The sequence below is a fragment of the Homarus americanus genome, unplaced genomic scaffold (genome assembly GCF_018991925.1).
Source record: "Homarus americanus isolate GMGI-L3 unplaced genomic scaffold, GMGI_Hamer_2.0 scaffold14467, whole genome shotgun sequence".
In the NCBI taxonomy this organism is placed as follows: domain Eukaryota; kingdom Metazoa; phylum Arthropoda; class Malacostraca; order Decapoda; family Nephropidae; genus Homarus; species Homarus americanus.
Genome location: NW_024733734.1, coordinates 8753682 through 8774623, shown reverse-complemented (window position 1 = coordinate 8774623; position 20942 = coordinate 8753682). Strand labels below are relative to the sequence as shown.

At 38.6% G+C, this 20942-nt stretch overlaps 1 protein-coding gene across 1 annotated transcript in view; it reads right to left on the bottom strand.

The window, feature by feature from the left end:
- LOC121870002 (glucocorticoid-induced transcript 1 protein-like) overlaps positions 1–18779 on the bottom strand; it is an 83335-nt gene extending 64556 nt beyond the window's left edge. Inside the window, exons 1-2 of the mRNA XM_042371693.1 lie at positions 18555–18779; positions 8134–8233 (exon numbers count right to left, since the gene is read on the bottom strand). Coding sequence (XP_042227627.1) covers positions 8134–8233; positions 18555–18629 — 175 coding nt within the window. The 5' untranslated portion in view covers positions 18630–18779. The remainder of the gene's footprint in view (positions 1–8133; positions 8234–18554) is intronic.
- Between the last annotated feature and the right edge of the window lie 2163 nt (positions 18780–20942).

The following is a 20942-nucleotide window of genomic DNA, read 5'->3' as shown; positions in this document are numbered from 1 at the left end:
GCATTCCCAGGTTATCAAATGCCCAATGTACTGTAAATTAATACCGCAGGACATAAATCAAAACCGAAGGTATAACAAGAATCAAATTTAAAAATTATAAACTACAGTATAATAAATGTATCCATTCTTAGTGTGTACTTTCAGACCTCACCACAGCCTTCACAGGTCAGCTGGCAGAAAAGAACCGAGTGACTGATGACTGATCCATAAAATTACACGAGTGAGGAATTTCAAGATGAAGACAACCTTCCTGAGAGTTTTTGAAAAGCCTGACTGGCTCTTGACACAACCAATGACTCAATATGAATCCAGGATGGCTTGGTGAGAAGGCTACTTGCATCATCATCATCATCTCCCACATGGATAATTAGTGTGTCCTGTTGCAAGAGCAGAATGTTTGGAATAGCTTGGTGGTAGTGGTGGTGATGTATCTTAGTGGTCAATCTTCAGGATCTTTTGATCATGAAAAATAACAATTTGGAACCATTAAAGATACAACATCTAATCTTTAATTTCCTATGAGTAACATTCTCCAAATATTTGACAAATTGAAACTGAAGTAACTGCACAGATACCAAAAAGTTCATAGATGGTAGACACAGTCATGCTTTATAACCAGAGAAAAGATTATAAAATGTAAATGATAGATGGAGAACTATGATAGGGAAAAACATATACAGTATGTATACTGTAGTGGGTAAAGCTTTTATCAGTGTATGCTCTCACTTGTCACCATCACCTGTATACAGTCATTTTCCACATTTGCATGGGTTAGCGGGGATTACCTGGTGGCAGGTCTCCAATCTGCGGCCTCTCTGTCAGGTTCTTATCTCTGATGTCACGACTCACAACCTCTATCCATGACATTCTTGGCCTACCACTACTTCTCTTCTCTATATTCAATTTAAACTCATGCCTCTCTGGACCCAGTTGATCTCCTCCAGTCTCTCCACTTGTCAGAACCATCTCAACCAACCTCTGCACAAAACCCTCTTGGCTCTGAACAGGGTTTCCTATCTCTCAATATCACATTACGCATCCACCTCACCATTATCACTTCAACTTACTCAAGCCTAGTATGTATGTCATCCTCTTTTATTGCCAATGTTTCAATGCCATACAACATCACACTAGTTGTATAGATCTTTCATGCAGAGAGAAGGGCCTCTCGCCATCAGGGAAGGAAACAGCTGCAACATGCGTGGTCAGGTGATCTTAAAATCTGCTGCATCATCCAAGACCTCAGGTTGATAACAAGACCCACCACCATATTCTTCCCATAATGTGAGTACTGTAATTATTTTCTCAGCCTTGAGCCTCACTTGTCCTGTAATATAGACTCGGATCACAATATACCAAAGTAGTCTCACATAGATACAAGGATTAAATATTATGATGACCAATAGAGGACTGACAGAGACCAAAGTAAGGAAATATGGGACGAAAATGACTCGCCATCCTCCCAAGGAACTGTTCAGAGACCAAGAAAGTTGTGGACATGATCTTTGTGAATATGAAAGCTATCATATTATTTGTCTTACATGAAAAGTCCAAGACACAGAAGTCATGCAGTTGTTGTTTTTGTAAGAATCATCGACTGTAACATTAACTGAGGAGTAAAAGTAGAATAAGAAGTTAAAATTTTGAATCGTGTAAGATGAGAAGAACAATCTGCTGCTCTCTTGTTATGATGCATGATGATAAAATACAGGCATGTGTCCCACCTGTTATTTAGTGTCAAAGTGAACAAATCCAGGACTGTATACTGTACTATCTTGTTACATCAAACATTGTAACCCACACTCATCATACTACCCCCCATAGTTTTAGCTTCCAGGAACAATATAGAAATTTCAGTACAGTGATATCCCCGTTACCCGGAACAATTGGTGCAGAGCACTTCCGGGATTGAGAGATTTCCGGGTAAAAAGACGACTCTCTTAAAGCCGGAAAAAATCCCCCATCCCTTGAATTATCCCATTATTATTTATTTGTATGTGTTTTGTGTGTTTGTGTCTACACACACACACACACACACTATGCATACAATACAGGTAAAAAAAAATAATTGTCCTAAGAACAAACACATAAAGGGAATACTGTATACATTTCTTTGTACACAAGTAAAAATGTACCCCCCCCCCCGTCAGCTAATGTCATTCACGGATTTGGCGATTTGCGGCCAATTTGAGAACCTAACCCCCGCAAATTTGAAGGGCCCACTGTACTATAATCACACTCTGAAATCCTATGTTCCTGCTGAGCTAATATAGTCACCAGACAACTCTCAGTACTGTACATGGGAGTGTTGGTCTGATAGAGGTTGTGGCCACTTAATCACAAAACCCAAATAAATGCTGCCATCTGGTCAAATTCCACCACTAATTCACCATCAGTTTCAAACTGACCAAACACAAACACAAGGTAAAAGGGATGGTATCCAATCTGCCTGACATTGGGCTAAGCAAGAAATATGACATCAGGATCAATTTCACATTTCGAGCAAGATGTCCTACAGCCGGTAGCTTTTGTTACATAGAACCAGCAAGAGAAACAGCAGACAGAACTAGAATGGCTTCACATGACACAGAACAGATGATTTACCCCAGCAATGCAACTGGATGGAGATAGATGCTGAAAAATACTGACCTACAACTCTCCTGAGCCGTACGGACCTGCACCTGTTAACCTGGTACGATATTTTAGTTCATGGAAAGCACAACCATCCCCACTGAGCTCTACTTTGAAATAGACAAAACAGCTACAGTACTGTAAGATGATTATCCATCTCTCTTAACAAACCTACTACTGTCCTGTACTGAACAAACCATCAAGGAAATACAGTAATCCAGGATAGATTGGAATTACTCTCAACAAAGAAGGCATCCTACCCCAACGCTAAGTGCCCCAGCTCTGTGTATGGCCGATACTGCTCAAGAGAACTTCGGCAGAAGGATGAACACTTAAGATCTGCCACAATGGAAGAGCTTTAGATGATTTGTGTTTTCTCATAAATACAACCACTGACGTGTTACCAAAAAACAGAATAACTCCCCCTTAAAAATTATTTCCCACCCAAGACACAAAAACAGTAGACAATTCTTTCAAGTAATATTCATTCTTGTCAGGTAAGTGGACTCATCTCCCATATATTCCAAACCTTTTTAGGAATGAAAACTTTATCTTGTATCGGAGGCATCTGTCCAACCAAACTCCTCCAAGGGTCTCCGAGGAACCGGGGAAAATTAATGATGGTCTGACTTCTGCCACTTAAAAATGCACAGCAGGTCCTCGGGGAACTGGATCACCTTGCATCAGAGTCTGGCTTTTAAGGACCAACTCTGAAAATTACAATCTGCAGTAAGTGATCCCCTGGTTCCACTACAGGAGCTGCAAGAAATCGATCTCTTCTACAGGAGTGTGGATCTCCCGAGGAAAGGACTGGATTTTTTCTGTCCAAAGCCAAGAAAACTCATTTCTTGTTTTCCACCAGAGATGTTGCCAATAGAATATACTGGCCAAAGAGACAATCTAAACTTTTCAGTTATTAACTAAAAACTTGATTTTTTTTAGGGTTTGTATCACAAGCAGTGTATCCAATCAGACCCTCTAAAGATGATACACTATACAGTACAGTAAACACAAAACTACTCTTTCTCTTAAGAAATTTAATAATATTCCCCAAAACCTTACAAAGAGATTCTTGGAGTCACTTTTAACCCAAAAAGAAGAACCATAAACTGCCTATGAATAGGAACAGGCTAAGTGGCATCCTTCAGATAAATACTGTATAATTAGACCAAAAGATCCTTATTTAAATTCCACCTTTCTTCTTGACGGTGAAACAGAAACCTGATGTTAGAAATACTGTACAGTACATACAATCATCAAAGGTGGACGAAGTACAATAGGCCCTTGCCATTCGCGGGTTTGCGATTCGCGGTAAGCAGCTGGCGGCTAGCTTGCAAGCCTTTTCCTGCAGCACGAGTCACCCAACGCACCCACGACATCTCATCTCCCTCTGTTCACGCTCACCTAGTACCCGTGACCAAGCATCTCGTGTCATGCTCCTAAAACTTTTATGTTTCTTTGTGAAAATGGCCCCTAAAAGATTGCCTAGTGTCAGTGCTAGTGATGCTAGTGGAGTGAAATGTAAAAGTCAGAAGTCAGTGATGACCCTGAAAAAAAAAAAGTTGAATTATTAGACAAGTTAAAGGAGGGGATGAGCGTTGCCACGGTTGGCCGGTTGTTTGGTGTGAATGAATCCACAGTGCGGTATACCAAGAAAAATTAACAAGCAATTTGTGATACTGTTCCAGCAAGTGCTCCTAGAAGGGCTAAAGTGGTGCAGGTTGTTCGTGACAAGATCATAGTAAAAACTGAGAAAACACTTAATGGTTGAGGACCAGCACCACAAAAATGTTCCAGTCGACAGCAACGTGATTCGTGAGAAGGCTAAAAGTCTTTATGCTCATTTTTACAAGTCAACAGGTGGTGAAGGGGCTAGTGCGGTGACTGAACCAGCTTTTAGTGCCAATAGAGGTTGGTTTGAGAATCTTAAGAAAAGATTCTCTCTCCATAATGTGCAGCTGACTGTGGAAGCTTCATCAGCTGACCACACAGCCCCAGATGCATTTCATGCCAAGTTAAAGAAAATAATAGAAGAGAAAGGCTATAGACCAGAGCAAGTGTTTAATGTCGATGAATCTGGACTATATTGGAAGAAAATGCCTGGTAGAACATACATAAACAAGGAGATACATGCCCCTGGGTTCAAGGCAGCCAAGGACAGAGTGACGCTTATCTTCTGTGGTAGTGCACCTGGCCACATGATCATACCTGGCTTGTTTTACCACTCAGCAAACCCTAGGACTTTAAAAGGAAAAAACAAGAACCATTTGCCAGTTTTTTGCCAATCTCACAAAAAGTCATGGGTAACTGTGCAAGCATTCCTGGATGGGTTCCATAAATGATTCGTCCCAAAGTGGAAAAATACTTTGCTTCCAAGAAGATGGAATTCAAGGTGTTATTATTGATAGACAATGCACCAGGCTCACCCAGAAAGTTTGCAGTTTAGCCATCCAAGTGTAGAGGTAGTATTCCTACTCACTAACACCACTGTTCTTATTCAGCCTCTCGATCAGGGTGTAATATGCACCTTCAAGGCATATTACACTCGACACAGTTTTGGTCGTATCTGTAGTGCCATGGATGAAGACCCTGACCTTGATGTTACCAAGTGTTGGATGGAGTACAACATTGCAGACTGCATTACTAACATCAGTGAATCATTCAATGAACTCAAACAGTGACAGTGAATGCTTATTGGCAAACTTTATGGCCTGAGTGTGTGAATAACTTTCAGGGATTTCCGTCCATAGTAAAGGATGTGAATGACATTGTGAGTGTTGCACATCAGTTGGGTGGTGAGGGGACAAGGAAGAAGATGTGAAAGAGCTGATTGATGGGCATGGAGAGGAACTGACACAAGAGGATTTGGAAAAGTTGGTAAAAGTGCCAAGGAAGATGAGGAGGAAGACATTATGGAATTACAACATGAAGATTGGGGCTTGGACAATTTTGGTGAACTACTTCGACAGGCAAAGATGGTAACTGATTTCATTGTTGACCACGACCCTTCCACGGAATGGAGCCTAAAGATGGTCTGAGGAATCAACCCGGTATTGTTTCCCTACCAGGAAATGTTTAAAGACCTCAAAACAAAGACGAAACAACTACCAATCATGACGTTTTTCAAGAAAGAACCAGCTACTACCACCACCCCGCCACGCATCACCCGCCTGATGATCCACCTATGCTTCAGTAACCAGATGTCTCCCTATGTACAGTGCACCACTTCATCAAGCTCCAAACTTCCACAGACAAATGTAAGTATTGGTGACTTAAGTTTCTCATAAACAGTATAGACATACAGTGTATTAATGCACTAAGGTATTATATAAGTTGCTATTCGCAGCTTTACCAATTCGCGCCATTTCTTGCAACCTAAACCTCGTGAATGGTAAGAGTTTACTGTATTTCCAGTACTGATAAAAGCCATTTAAGTAGAAGTACTGCTTGGGATGACAGTTACTTACGTAAAAGAAAAATCAACCTTATTTAGAAGTACTTAAGTAAGAGTACAAAGTACAGTACAATACTGTATTTTTAAAACCACTTAACTACAGAAAATAAAAAGTAACTGGGCGGCAGATCAGAGAGAGGAAAGCGTCGGAGGTCTCCATTTTTTTCTGACACTGTCCACTCTGGTTGTAAGTACCTCACTTACCATAGGAATAGAAACAAGCCTTCAATAGTACAACACACTGTATAATGAAGCAGTGACTCAAAACTTAACAAATTAGTCTCTTACAATCTATTTGCCCCAGTTAATGAACTAATTCAATACCTGTACTGCCAACTGTCTGATTCCTTAGTTTAGGGGTTCCAGTTTGTCTTAATGTAAACACTGAGAAACACACTGTAAACAATTAAAAGAGACTATTACTGTATGTGCAGACCTAACCAACTCCTGGACAAGATAACCAGCACAAATAGAACCATAACTATGTGATAATACAATACCTAGTTGATGGATATTTCCTAAACCTTCACTCTAGAATACTTGCCACTAGGAAACAAAAACTTGGTCATAGAAACTGTACTAAAACTATCCTGAGATAAGGTGAGTTACTGCATCATGAGGTGAGGGCACAGTGCCACCCCACCGTGGACTTATCACCTACTTACAATCAGATCATAAATCAATTAAACAAACCTCAAGGAAATGATGTATGAAATATTAGTAACTAGTCTTACCTTACACATGAGACGCAGAATTGTGGTAATCCCCACTACGTACTTCCCCCTAAAAGTGTCACAATATGGGGTAGCCGGTTCACTTAACAATAGTACTGTACTGTAAGGCATCTTGTCTCTGTAGTGGTCAGGTGGGAAATGAATGGAAACAGTAGACTGGTCCTGGAATTTAACAAGACAGGAATCCATAGCTGGGCACAGGTAAGGAGTAACTAGCTCAACACATGGTCTATTACACCTCCTACCTCTAGTATGTAACCTTTGCATCTAATCCCTGTCTTTTAAGGCTGGTGGGTGAGGTAAAGGGAGCTGGGTGATCATAAAATCAGTCACCAGCTGCCTTCGGGTGGGTATAAGGCATCAAGGACCAACCCCTCACTCTGGACATGTACAGTACTGAGAGTTGCCTGGCAGAAGACATCTAGTGAGAAGACTATACAGCTCCTCCCCGACTTACGACGGGGTTAGGGACCCAAATTCAGGTCGCAAGTTGAAATGGTCGTAAGGTGAAGTGGCTGCAAGTCGAAAATGCTTAAATAATACATAAAAAATCTAAAATGGGTGTCTTTTTCTTCTCAGCACCACAAAACTCTCACTTTTAAGCTTGCCAGCCATTTTAAAGTGAATTACAAACAAAAATTTTCTCTGTGTACTGACGTTGGGACTCGAAAATACGTAATTTGACAAAATTTTGGTACGACTGAGGCAGGTCATAAGTGCGGGTGGTCGTAAGTCAAGTAGTCGTAAGTTGGGGAGGAGCTGTATATGGTACATACTCTGAATCCTCATTAATTTGGAATTCATAAATTTACAAATCTGACAAAATTGTCCTGCATACTGTGTCAGGTCGGGTTACTTGGGCAGCCTGGAAAGTGTACTCAACTATTAGGTATCTCTCAGACAAGGGCAACAGTTAAACTATTTTTACAATTTTACTTATGGTTGGTAGGCTTCAATATTTTAGGTTTTCTATACAGAAATGTTTGAATTACTGTCACAGCACTATAGATACAACAGTTAGAGCCAGAAATAACATTCACACCTACTGACAAGATCTGTTCTCACCACACACACAGTTGTTGCTGATTTAGTTGTGTTTATATACCTTAAAACATCATTAAACATAATTTTTGCAGCTGAAAACCTAAGCAATGATTAGTATAAATACAACAGTTTGTAGGATACAGGTACACGTGTATGTGCATCATCCTTAAATGGGTCCAAAAACTCAGAGATGTTGGTTAATACAGAAAATGATGAATTGTCAAGGGGTAATGTACAGGTGCTTCTAACAATTAGCGAGAATGACCTTACCTTTGTTTGTGGTTGCTGTGCTCAAGTCAAGACCAGGAGTAATTTCAGTATCTGGAGAAATCCTATTTCTTAATCTCAGTGGGCTGGTTCGGTGCATAGCCTGAAAAAGTAATATATATATATAAAATGCTGATATACAGGTACTGTGGACTGTACAATATAACACTGACAAGTTGTATAATAGAATGAAAGTGAAAGTAAATGCAAAGTAAAGTAATAATGTACAGTTGTTCTTGAGAAGACAGAATTGGACAAGGTACTGTAGATTTTGGTGTCTATCAAAATAAATGTAAAATTATTATCAACTGCACCAAACATGACACCTGCACAAACACCAATGTTCTGGCCACTACATGGATGCAATCACCAGGAGGGTCTCAACTTCAGGAGAAAAGCCTGTTGGTCTGGCATCATACCAGTCTGTCAAATTTACGGTTTCACAGCCAGTTAAATGCACAGGACACTCACGTTGGCTAACTATGCTGTACACACCTCAGCGATGTTCTCACACCCTATAGCTACACCGTACTGCAGAGGTGGCCAAAACGTCAATCAAGCACCAATTTCTAGTAGATTGCACCTCTCGTCAACAGTTGGTTCATGATCCTGTATGGCGTGCTGAGATTACCCCTCGGATTAAAAGATTAGGTTAGGTTAGGACAGGCTGGGTTAGGTTAGGACAAATTGGGTTAGGTTAGATTAGATTAGATTAGGTTAGGTTAGGTTAGCTTTTCACCGAGTTGCACATGGCAGAAAATTTTCAACACGGTACAATCTCAGTTGGTGACACCTGCCACTACCATCACATCCTCCGCCAGTTGTGTGAGATATCATTAAAGTGTCATCCACATTTTTGATAGTATAGATTAATAAAGTGTTTTTCTCTTCTATCTTTAATTTCTTTTTATTCTTATCCCCCCCCCCACAAGGTCCAGTTGTGGGTCGATAACCTGTGGCCGGGTGAGCTATTTCCCGTATAAAAAAAATAATGGTAAGCATGACAGTTTACATTAATGACAATTCTCTTATGGGGGGGGGGAGACTGGGATGGAGGGTCTCATTAGAGTGACTGTGGAAAAGGTAACTCGCACCTCACTCAAGTCTGGCCACCCCTGCTGTACAGTATTCCCTTCATATTTGCTCCATTATATTTGTTTTAATATCTAATTTATCATAAATTCATGTGTTTGGTAAAAGCATACTGAAGAGAACTGTATTAAAAGATACAAATAAATATAATCTTCACATAATTTACCAAGTGGGATACAGGTATACAGTACTGTGCTGTATATGATTTGCATTGGCAGGCTCTCTCTTAAAAGCAAACAGTATGTGTCAAAAATGATTGGGCATTTGTGATTTGATTTGACACATTGATGTGTGACACATGATGGAGTGTTATACAGTACTGAACTGTACAGCTTGTAGCTCCTAGAAGCACACTAGGTGGACACACCCACCTTATACAATAAAAAACACCTGCCTCACACAGCATAACCTGATATGGGAGAAAGCAGCAGTAGTCTGCCATAATTCATTACTTAGAGCAGGTCCCTGAACATGGATAAGATATACTGTCCTGAACTGTACAACACCTTCTCCCCAACACCCAAGCTCAGTCTGGGGAACATGGTCTCCCTGCAGCCACAGCATCACAAAGTAGAGAGAGAAATCTACAGGATGTAATTCTCAGGGTATCATTAAGCCCATGACATCCTGGGATGAAAGACTACTGTACTGTACTGTACAGTATCAAGGTCGCTTCCCTTTCCCAGCTGAACACAGAAAACTGGTTGGGTGCCACACCATAATTCACTTCAGCCTGCATGAAAAGATCTTTTGTCAATGAATCCTGAGTAATTTTGAAACAGGGAATCCTCTTAATTCTCCGAGTCAAGTGAAATATAATGTCACCAAAATGAATCATTAATAATAACCTGCACTGAACTGTACAGTATAATGTAATAACATACAGTGAAGCCCCATTAAATGGGACTTTGCAAATAACCAGTTTTTCTGGAAAATATTTACCATTAAAACCATTTAAGATGTCTACAGTACAGTAATACATATACAGCTCCTCCCCGACTTACGACGGGGTTAGGGACCCAAATCCAGGTCGTAAGTCGAAATGGTCGTAAGTCGAAAATGCTTAAATAATACATAGAAAATCTAAAATGGGTGTGTCTTTTTCTTCTCAGCACCACAAAACTCTTACTTTTAAGTTTGCCAGCCACTTTAAAGTGAATTACAAACGAAAATTATGTCCGTGTACTGATGTTGGGACTCGAAAATACGTAATTTGACAAAATTTTGGTACGACTGAGGCAGGTCGTAAGTGCGGGTGGTCGTAAGTCGAGTAGGTCGTAAGTCGGGGAGGAGCTGTATAGCCATTTTACAAAAACTGCACTGTACTTACAGTATCCTGCTTCATCCATGATCCATTAAACAAGAAATGAAAAAAAATAAAAATTCACTGAATATGAACACGAAGGCACAGTGGTGTTAAAACACCAGGTACGGTACAGTACAGTATGTTAATGTGGAGAGGATACGTCATGAGCCTCACAAGTGTTCTGGGTGAGAAGATGAGAATATTAATACTTTTTTAAATGCAGTAATGTGAGGTGAAGAGAAAATATTAGTGTGTGTACCTAACATGATCTGTGGTGCAGCTGAATACTTCTTACAGTACTAGAGTTTATCAACCAGGATCCCAGGCAGCAAACAATAAACTTAAACCCCAGGATGTGGTGCAAATCTCACGATCTTTCATTTTTTGCAAAACATTCTAAAGGTATTATATCTAGTAATTCTATGCCTGCAGAAACTGTTATTGTGAATGTAGAAAATAAGCTAGCTGAACCTACCTGTAATTTAGTAAGAAAATAATAAATAGTACAGACAGTATGTTACAGGTAGCACAAGTATAAAGGTTAAATTTGGCAAGTTAATTAACAGTCATCTTCACCTGCGTTACACTGTAATGTACACTCAGCTGTGCTGTGTGTGATGTTCTGTACAGGAAAACTGAAATATTAGTAAAGATGTAAGTGTCAAGAGATAAATCTGGTGGATCAGCCAAGTTAAAATTAGACAAAGAAGGAAGAATTTAACACAGCAACTTATACAACAACAGATGATTTGGTAATGGATGTTGATAAATTTGTTGATTCCATTGGAGCTGTACAGTGAGAGAACCTTCCCACAGTGACAGTCTCTTACAGACCACAGTAGTGATTGTCTTTGTTTTCTCAAGTTACCTGTACAGTACTGTACTGTATAAATACAAGGTAAGAAGGATAAGAATTGTATTTGTGAGTTGATATCTTATGATCAAGGGCGGATCAAAGGGGGGTCCTGGGGGTCCGGATCCCCCTTTTCAACAGAAAATTCCGGTACCTTTCCTTTAATGCAGTATTGTACTGTGCAGTATAAATATTTTATTAACTTTAGTATGTGAAGTATTTTTCAATTAAATTTTTTAAATATTTTGTCATTTGACTAGGAGACAATTTCTTACCATCCTGTGATGAGAATACATAGGGGCCTCGATTAGGGAATCTGGTTAACCATTCTTGAAGATTCCTAACTGGGCACAATATATGAGGAACCCTTGTCTCATCCATTAGCCATTTTATCCTAATAGGTTGAGCCTGAAAATCCTCCCTTTCATTTTTTCTTAGGATCTCCGTAGGAAAAAGGGTGACATCTTCCTCAGAAAATACCAATAATGATGGATTATTGGAAATTGAAATCAGTTCACTAATTCTCATACCTGTTGCTATTGCTAGAAGGAAGGCTGCCTTCTGGAGCAATGTGTCCCGGTTCAGATTTATATTGTAATTAGGCCCTATAAGAAATCCGTCTTTTTTCCAAGAAATCCAGGACAGTGAAAATCCCGGGAAAGGAGACACCCCAATTTGTACCTGCGCGGGGTTTCATAAACATGAAAATAATTGCTTCCATATACATAAAATTATCCCTAATTTGTTTTTTGGTAGCATGAAATTTCAAATACAGGTACGCAAAATTCATAAACAGAGGAATAACATCACCCGAAAAAATTTATAAAACCCAATGTGATGGAGTGGTCCCCTGTGATGATGCACACCTGGCCTCACTGATCTCCTTAGTAACACAAATACCAGTAGTGTAAAGTACAGTAAAAGTCTAAAAATCCGGATGCCAGAAATCGTGACCACCCGAGAATCCGGAATTTTCGAAAACTCAATTTTTTTTATAATTTAGTTGGCTTTTGTGTGTATGTGTGCATGCGTGAGCGTCACAGCTGCACAGCGACAACAAGCGACCACGCGGTCGCCACTTTAAAACGAGCAATCAAACTGTGACAACGTATGTAATTTTGAGTCCTACTCTTTCCATTTACAGAGTACTGTACAAGCCCATAATAATGGCTCCTAAAGTAGATAAACTTCGTTGTGTGAAGAGAAAGAAGAACACGTTGAAATTGAGTGACAAACTTGAAATAATTAAGAAACTAGAACGTGGTGTGAGCAATACTGTTCTAATGAAAACATACGACATTGGAAAGTCTACAACTTATGATATAAAAAAGGCAAAGAATAAAATTCTATAATTCACAGCTTTTTCTTTAAAACTGCTCGTTTTGATAAGTAAAGCATGCTATATTTGCTAATAAATAAACTATCAAAATGTACCTGTTCATCTCTTCTTTATTCCTCCTTAAATTTGAATTTCAAAAGTACGTACTGCCTGAGAATCCGGAAAAATCCGAAAATCCGGACCGACCCAATCCCCAAGCAGTCCGAATTTTTGGACTTCTACTGTATGAGTATTAGACGTTTATACCCTACAAAGTTTAAGTCCGTATGAACAAGTCAAAGAAAACAAAAAAATGACAAGACATCATTATACATAAGGGCAGGGAACACATGTGTCAGAGCTGGGCCGATCAAAGTAGATTATCACATCTGGCAGCTACATTTCCTATTTAATCCAAACCAAACACACCTGTGGACATAGCTCGTGTTTTGGTGTCTATTTTTGCTTTGGGTGGGTTTATTTTTTTTTTAAGACTGATTTATTCTCATACTTTTATTTATGCTTATATTATACTGAATATATTTCATGGCATAGAAAAATATAAGATTTTTAAAACATAAAATATATAACAATAATCAAAAGTTTTCAAATGCATTACAGGGCAGTACAAGTAGTCCCCAAGTTACGAACACCGGTTACTTAAGAACGGGCTCCCATTTTCATCACAAAAAATCTGTAATTAATTTTTTTTTCATTACTTTATATTGTTTAACATCACTTTACTTACAGTATTTACAGGTATTTACTGTATATTATTTGTTATATATAGGATATTATTGTTGTTTTGTACTGTATATGCAGGGTTGTGTTCTAACCTAACCTATGGAATTAACACTGTTCTGACTTACAAACAGATCGACTTATGAACAGGATCCAGGAACATAACCTGTTTGTAACTCAGAGACTGCATGTACACTATAAATATTTATAAAAAAAAATCTGTAATCAATCGCTTTCAATTTGGTAAAAAGAGTGTGTGTGTTTCTTATTCAGAAGCACTCTATAAAAAAATATTGTACAGGTACAGTTACTGTATCACATAAACACTTTTGAGTGATAGCGACTCAAGTGACAGAGCACTACACCTGGCTGCCTCCCAACTCCTCACCCTGAATGTGTTACGGCTCCAAAATATTTTTGTCAACGTACAGTAAGGGTCCTACTTAATATTAACCATTTACAAAAATTTCGCTTAGTGATCTTAGTGTTTCTGGGCTTGAAAATTCAATTAATGAACTTTTATTCATTTACCAAGCAAAATTTAGAGTGGAGGGCCACTCACATGCCTGCCTGGACCCTCAGCAAGGTACACTCCTTTATATTATCATTTAATTTATACTTCATTTATTATTTATTTACTTCATAAAAAGAACTTTAAACTCAGGTGATGAAGCTTTAGGAGAAGAAATTATCCACAAGACTAAGACTTAAGGAGCAGTATAAAAGCGCACTCATGTAACCAACGACTATGGCAGACATCCTCTCTCACACCATTACTACCGGGTAATTCTTCCCTCAATGAGCCAAAAACATCATTAAGTGCTGTTGTTAACACTTTCCAAGCTGGGAGGTGTTGACAGAGTGGCCAGGAGAAGGAAACTGAGAACTGGTCATGATATTTTATTGTGTGTGTGTGTGTGTGGGGGGTCACAGTAAGGGAGGTCAGGAGATGAAGACTCTTGACTACAATTCACAATGGTATGTTTGAGTGGGAGAAGTCTACACTGTTGTGAAAATCCTGCAAGAACAGTGTCCTACTATAAAGCATTGCACACCTCCTGGGCGCTGGCAGGCTCTCCCTAGGGGGGACGCACCAGTGGATGTGTCTACTGGGTCAGTTGCAAGGTTCTGTAACCTTAAAATAAACTTTGTTGCTCTCATAATCAGCCGAACACTGATACTCTGTGCAGCATGGATCACATACCTGCCATTAATGTATCATCATATTTTCAATTGTTATATTTTATGGTAGTCACTACACGGGACTTACTGAACAGTATCTGTTCTTTATACTGTACCAGTACCTAAATCTATTCTGGTACAGTACAGTACAGTTTTCATATTTCTGAATCTGAGTGATTTCAAACAATTTAAATTGCACAATCATACCTGATATGCCTTCACTGATTGTGTTAGTGATAAGAAAGATCTACTGTACAGTATTGGCGTCATCAAATTTACCAGTTAGCTGTTGTAGTTTGTTCTGGAAGGTTTTCTGTAGACACTGTTTAAGAGTTAGGATCAATGGCAAATATGTGAGTTAAAAAAAGAGGCAGACAGACCAACAGATAAAGACAGAGATTAAATTCAGGTATTAATCCCTTCACTAAGACACCACTTTCAATATTATATTCATCACAGAGGGGACCCTGTACATAAGGGTTCAATGAACATAAAGACTGCATATACTGTACCTCTATTTATCCAAATAACAAGAACGACATCATGCTGAATGTCGCTTCAGTATGTTGGATTTGTTTCTTTTATACAATATCCATTATTCACAACTGTACAGTATGCCAGGTACTGTACCGTATATACAGTACTGTATTTTTTATGATTAGTAAATACCTGTAATCACCATTACCTGTACTATGAGAACACAGCACAATATTCAAACACTTACGTATTATATTTGGAAATCAAAACCACATTAAAGGCGCAAACATTACAGTACAGTACTGTATTTCGAACAACACTGTTTTTATGACCAATCCCCTTCAGCTGTGACGAGGATGCCAGGAAGCACTCAAACTGTATATTTACTTACAATACTTCAATACTCCGGACAAAAACATAATAGACAGTGCTTTGAGAAATAAACGTTGCAAATTTGGGCGTCCATTCGTCGTGTCACTTACAGTACAGAGTTGTAAATCAGGGAAAAACAGCAGCATCTCATAAGAATAATATGAAACTAAGACAAGCTAAGACAATGATAGTAAAAATGCAGACAGTACAATACACCAAGTTCATTACTATCACTACTAGTTCGTTTGTATACACCCTCAGTTAATAATGTGATTGTAGAGTTGATTCCCGGTAAGAAGGGAATCACAAAGTATTAGTGGTCCATTAAGCATACCGGTACTCAACAATCATTAGATGAAGATAGTGAAGAAAAAACTTATTTAAGGATGAAGTGATGAAGGTAGTTAGTGTCTCATGGGGTTATGTGGGATATGTTAAATCTGATCATCCAGTCATTTGGTAATCCAACAAAAAGCCAGGAAGACTAAGACAGTATTTTTGTATATATTGTTCACCTTTTATCCCCCAGCAGTAGTAAGGAGCTGTACCAAATGAAACACCTCCAACAATGCTTTCCTACTGTATCATGTAGTGCTGTTAACAAGGAAATAGATTCAGATTTGCCCCCGAGGGGGCTAGTTTATTGATAAGAAGGAAATTGTGTCTCAGAAAAATGTACAGTATACACACTGCCTTACAAATGTTTTCATAGAGATCAGGTGAATGCCTATATGGTATTGATGTGAGAGGTCTCCCACAAGTCAGGAGTGTTGTTATTGTAATACTGTACTTGTACAGGTACAAGAATTTACATCATAGCCACAAACATCTGAAAGACCCTAAAATACCCAGAAGCCATTTACCCTATACTGGACTGGACTGTATTGTGTAGGAGAAAAAGAGCCATTCACAAGTGTACAGTAAACCACAAAACCACTGTACAGTGAGATTGTCGGTGTCACGTGACACTCACACGCTTATTCGCATTTTCATCGGAAATTTATTCTTTTCAGGTTTTTAATTTTTTAATTTCAGGTTTGGTTTCTTTGGGTACCTTTCTTTTTCTTGTCTCATTGGGTTAGGTTAGGCATACACACCGGTCTCCCCCCCCCACCCGGATAAGAGGTGAGCTCAGGTCCTTCTGGTTTCTCTCGTTAGGTTAAGTTAAACACGTACAAGTACTGTACTGTACTACAGTACAGGTATACTGATATTTGAGTCATTAGGTTTTGTCAGTTTTTTGCGTGTTTTTACTTCACAATTTCCCTCTACCTCAAAGCCCTCCCCGCTTTGTGCAATCAAAATTGCATTTCTTTAAGTGAAATCGAAAAGGAAAAAAAATCAAATAAAAATATATGTTCCAGACAGAAACGACATTGAGTAAATTCTTCTGTCTTTATTGCTCTCTCTCCCTATATAAGGGACCCACAAAGTCAGGACTCGCTGAACAATTGATGATTTTAGTAGAAGTAAAGAACTTAGAACTGCCAAACTTGAGTACTGCGTATATATCATTCAGTGGTCCATACCTACTGTACACTACTAAAGTCTGGTAGCCCTTTATTTTGTCAATTCAAAAGTGCTGCCTGTAATGCACATACTGTACTTACCACTAGCAACATGAGGTAATTGTCGTGTGGCCAACTTTAGAGCCATAAGTGAAAAAAAATGGAAAAAGAAAATTTTATTCTGGCATCATAATGGTCGCTCTAGCACCATCCCCCTGTGAATTTATTTAAGGTGTAGAAGCCATCACCAACCAACCACCATTCCCTAAGTTAACTAGAAGTGTTAAGGTAAAATCCAAGAGGATCGGACAACTCGCCAACTGCACTGATTAACCATTACCCCAGAACACGATCCCCAAATTGATTAATATTCGGTCCCAGCCACTACATGGTAGGCAGACGCAAAAAGAAATTTGCCCGCAGTTTCACCCTGCCCGAGGATTGAACTTGGGACCACTCACCTGCTAGGTGGACATGCTAACTGTGCCTTCATGAATTTGTTTTATATTCTAGGTAATAAAAAAAAATTAATATATAAAAAAAACCATAATATAGCTACAACTCTTTCATAAACTGTCACCCAGGTCAGTCTGGTATACACAAACATCTACTGGGACCACTTATGACACCTTTACCACTTAAACAACAACAAACACTTCCCGTCAAGTTGTTATATATTAACTTTCCATTATATTGTAACTCTCTGATTATGTGTACAACATTTCTCTGTAACTCTCCAACTGGTTAACACTTCCCACAATCGTCCTCAAAATAGATGCCAGCACTTAATCTTGTTCTCCCTCTCAGTAATAAGCTTCTGAGTACTTGTAGTTCTGGATTATTGGTATATAAAGAAGTTTTGTCAATTTCTGGATAATTTGCTCAGATTTGGGTTGTACTGTATAATATATACTGACCGGGTTGTTTCCTGATAACCGTCGGAACAGGACTTCATTCAGGATTTTTTCACAGATCTTTCAGCCTAATAATTTAATATTTTCATAACACAGAGTACACATAAGTTATCATAAACATCACTTGATACTGTGGTTGCCTCTAGGAGCTGCTGGGTCAGTTGTACAGCATGGAACACTACTGTACACTGTAGCTACACCATAACAAAATACAAAATCTTCACTATTAATTTTACAATCATCAGAGATATTTTTCGTATTATAACAAACTACAATTAATTTTCACATTTCAGCAAACATTATAGAAGCTAACTATAGCTTTAAGAACAAACAATGATCAATGACCAACATTCACACTTGCTGATTGTGTTTACCAGCATTGTTACACCACTGAGTCACAATCTTTTCGAGAATAATTTATAAATACTCGTGTAGGTGGAATTAAAATTATTTCTACAGGGCTACCAAGCACTTTAACTCTGGCAATGGTTCAGATTTGATATATATTGGTTAGCATCATATCCTCTGAGGTGAGTGGTGTGGAGAGGGTGGTGTGGGTGTGTGTGGTGTGGCCGTGACCCCCAGGCCCCAGCAGTGACCTAAGGTGACCTACATGACCTTGCCCACGACCTGAGAGAGGCAGTAATAAGGTTGGTTATACCTGTACGGGCACGGTGGCTCTGAGGGGGCTGGGGCGGCGGCTGCTGCTCCTGCCCTCGCGTTCACCGCCCGACATTGTCCCTCACTGATGCCTTACTGCCCTGTCAAGGACTTTAATCACCGTAATAACCCCCAGTTAATCCCTTTAGAGGCGATTTCAGGGCTGTTATCGCGATCAACAACAAACGACGTCTCGATCACTCAAGAAGTAAACACAACACTTTCAGCTGTTCGGGAGCCCAGGTCACGTGACCCTCTTCCCGCCATCTGATTGGTCCAAAAGTTTAAGTACGTCAATTCGAACAATAAGCGGGAATATGATCTGCATTAAGTATTTTAGGGATATATTAACCATCCATAATAAAGTTAGAGCACCAACTTTATTAAGGTATCACTCTGTGGGAAAACTATAGCTGTACTTTAGGTTCCTTATGTCTAAATCTGTTTTTGTGTTCATATTTCTGAACAAATATTTGAATGTGATTTATATTGCATAAAACGAAGGCTGAAAAGAAAAACATATTTGGGTGGAATATATATATAGTCTTATAGGAACAGGATACATTTTCCTGCCATTGTGGATAATTCTGAGGCTTGACACAGGTTTTAAGAGAAGCCAGTCAGGTGAGCAAGCTTCATTACTCATTACGGGTTTTGTTTATTATACATTCGTTAATCTAGACTTATCACTGAAATTCCTTTTACTGTTGTTAAAATATTACAGGGAAATTAATGTGACAGTAAAATAAAGAATACATTTTCAAGCTCCTTTCAGACACACCTTTAAAATTGTCTGCCTGCTGAGGTTATGGCAGCAAAGACAATCCTAACATTTAAATGGGTGTATATCAAGTGATCAAGAACAACGGACAACAGTTAGTCATGGACACCAGGAAGTAAACTAATACGCACAGTGTATCAATTCATAAAACTATTTTAATTTACAATATTCAGTATACCTTTAAAAAAAAGTGAAGTAATATAAAGTCATTTATTACATCTGAACACACAAATATAATCTTATAACATGCAGTACTTTCTAAAACTTCAAAAAGAAAGTTGAGGTTTTAATGGTACAGTGAGACGTATATCTCTAACCAATATGTCCCAACACTGGACACACATGGAAAGGGTGGTTGTTATCCAGTGTTACCCTACCAAACATGACAGGGTTTCCTACTGTTCAAACACTAGACAATAAAGTTCTTAACAAAGTAATAAAAAGGAGCACCAAACGCCCCAACAGCGGGTAGTGAAATAATCAATGCGTCAGATAACAAATGTACCTAATTATTTACTTGCACTTCAGCTATATACACAATGCTTATATTTACCAATGCAATCGTATATATTTTCACTCAGATAAATCTCTTTTTAGATACCTCGAAGCATTATATCTACACTAATATCAATGTAAATAATTGTTGATGTATATTTATTGATATCTATTAAATATTCATAATAGCAAGGTATATTAATTTTTTTTTATTGCAACATTTAACTCACAACAATTAAGAAGCCTATTATAAACAGTACATGTAGAATTAGAAGAGATATTACACCAACTTATTATAAAGGTGTCCATACAGTTGAGCATTATGATCACAAACAACTACTGTAGTGCCCCCTGTTTTATATACACAACAGTGGGACCAGTTAACTCGTGAATGTTTAGACAGGTTACTTAAAAGCAATACTCATGGGTTCTGTGTTCCCTAAAACTCATGTATTATCTGGTGACTGTAATACTTAAATTTACTGCCAGGAAAAGAGGGGGCGGGGATTTTTTATCATGAATTCCCCAAGATCCAGGAAGTGGAGAGAGGGGCAGTGATAATGAGTCACTAGTAAAAATACACTGTTTATTATGATGTTGGTGTGTTGAGCATATTCTTTTAACGAAGAAGCTTCCAGGAAGTAATTTAGAATAAACATATCAAAATAAGCTATCTCAAGGAGCAGTTAGGCATGTAGATTTATAGATTCCAAGACTTTATTTAGAAATATATGAACACAAGTACTGATTTCTCGTGGAAGTGAAGTGATTCCTATGTGATAACGGCGTTATTTAATCTATAGTTAATTGTACCTCGTAATGAATTCAGTTTGCAAATATATTACCTTGGAAAATCAAAGGTAACTGGAGGTAATTAGGCTGAGCGTTCTTACAGCTCTAGTTAAAGGGAGAATCTAAGGAATACTGTACTGTACGATGCTTGAAGACTCCCGCTCACCGGCCGCCGCTCCACAGCCAACCAGCAGCTCTCCTTTAGTAACTTTTGTTATAGGCTAATCCCGGATAACGGTGACCAATGTTAATCTAATTTATGCCCTAAAAGTCAGGAATTTCAGTATGGTTTATTCATATATAGTAATTGGAGAACAAGGA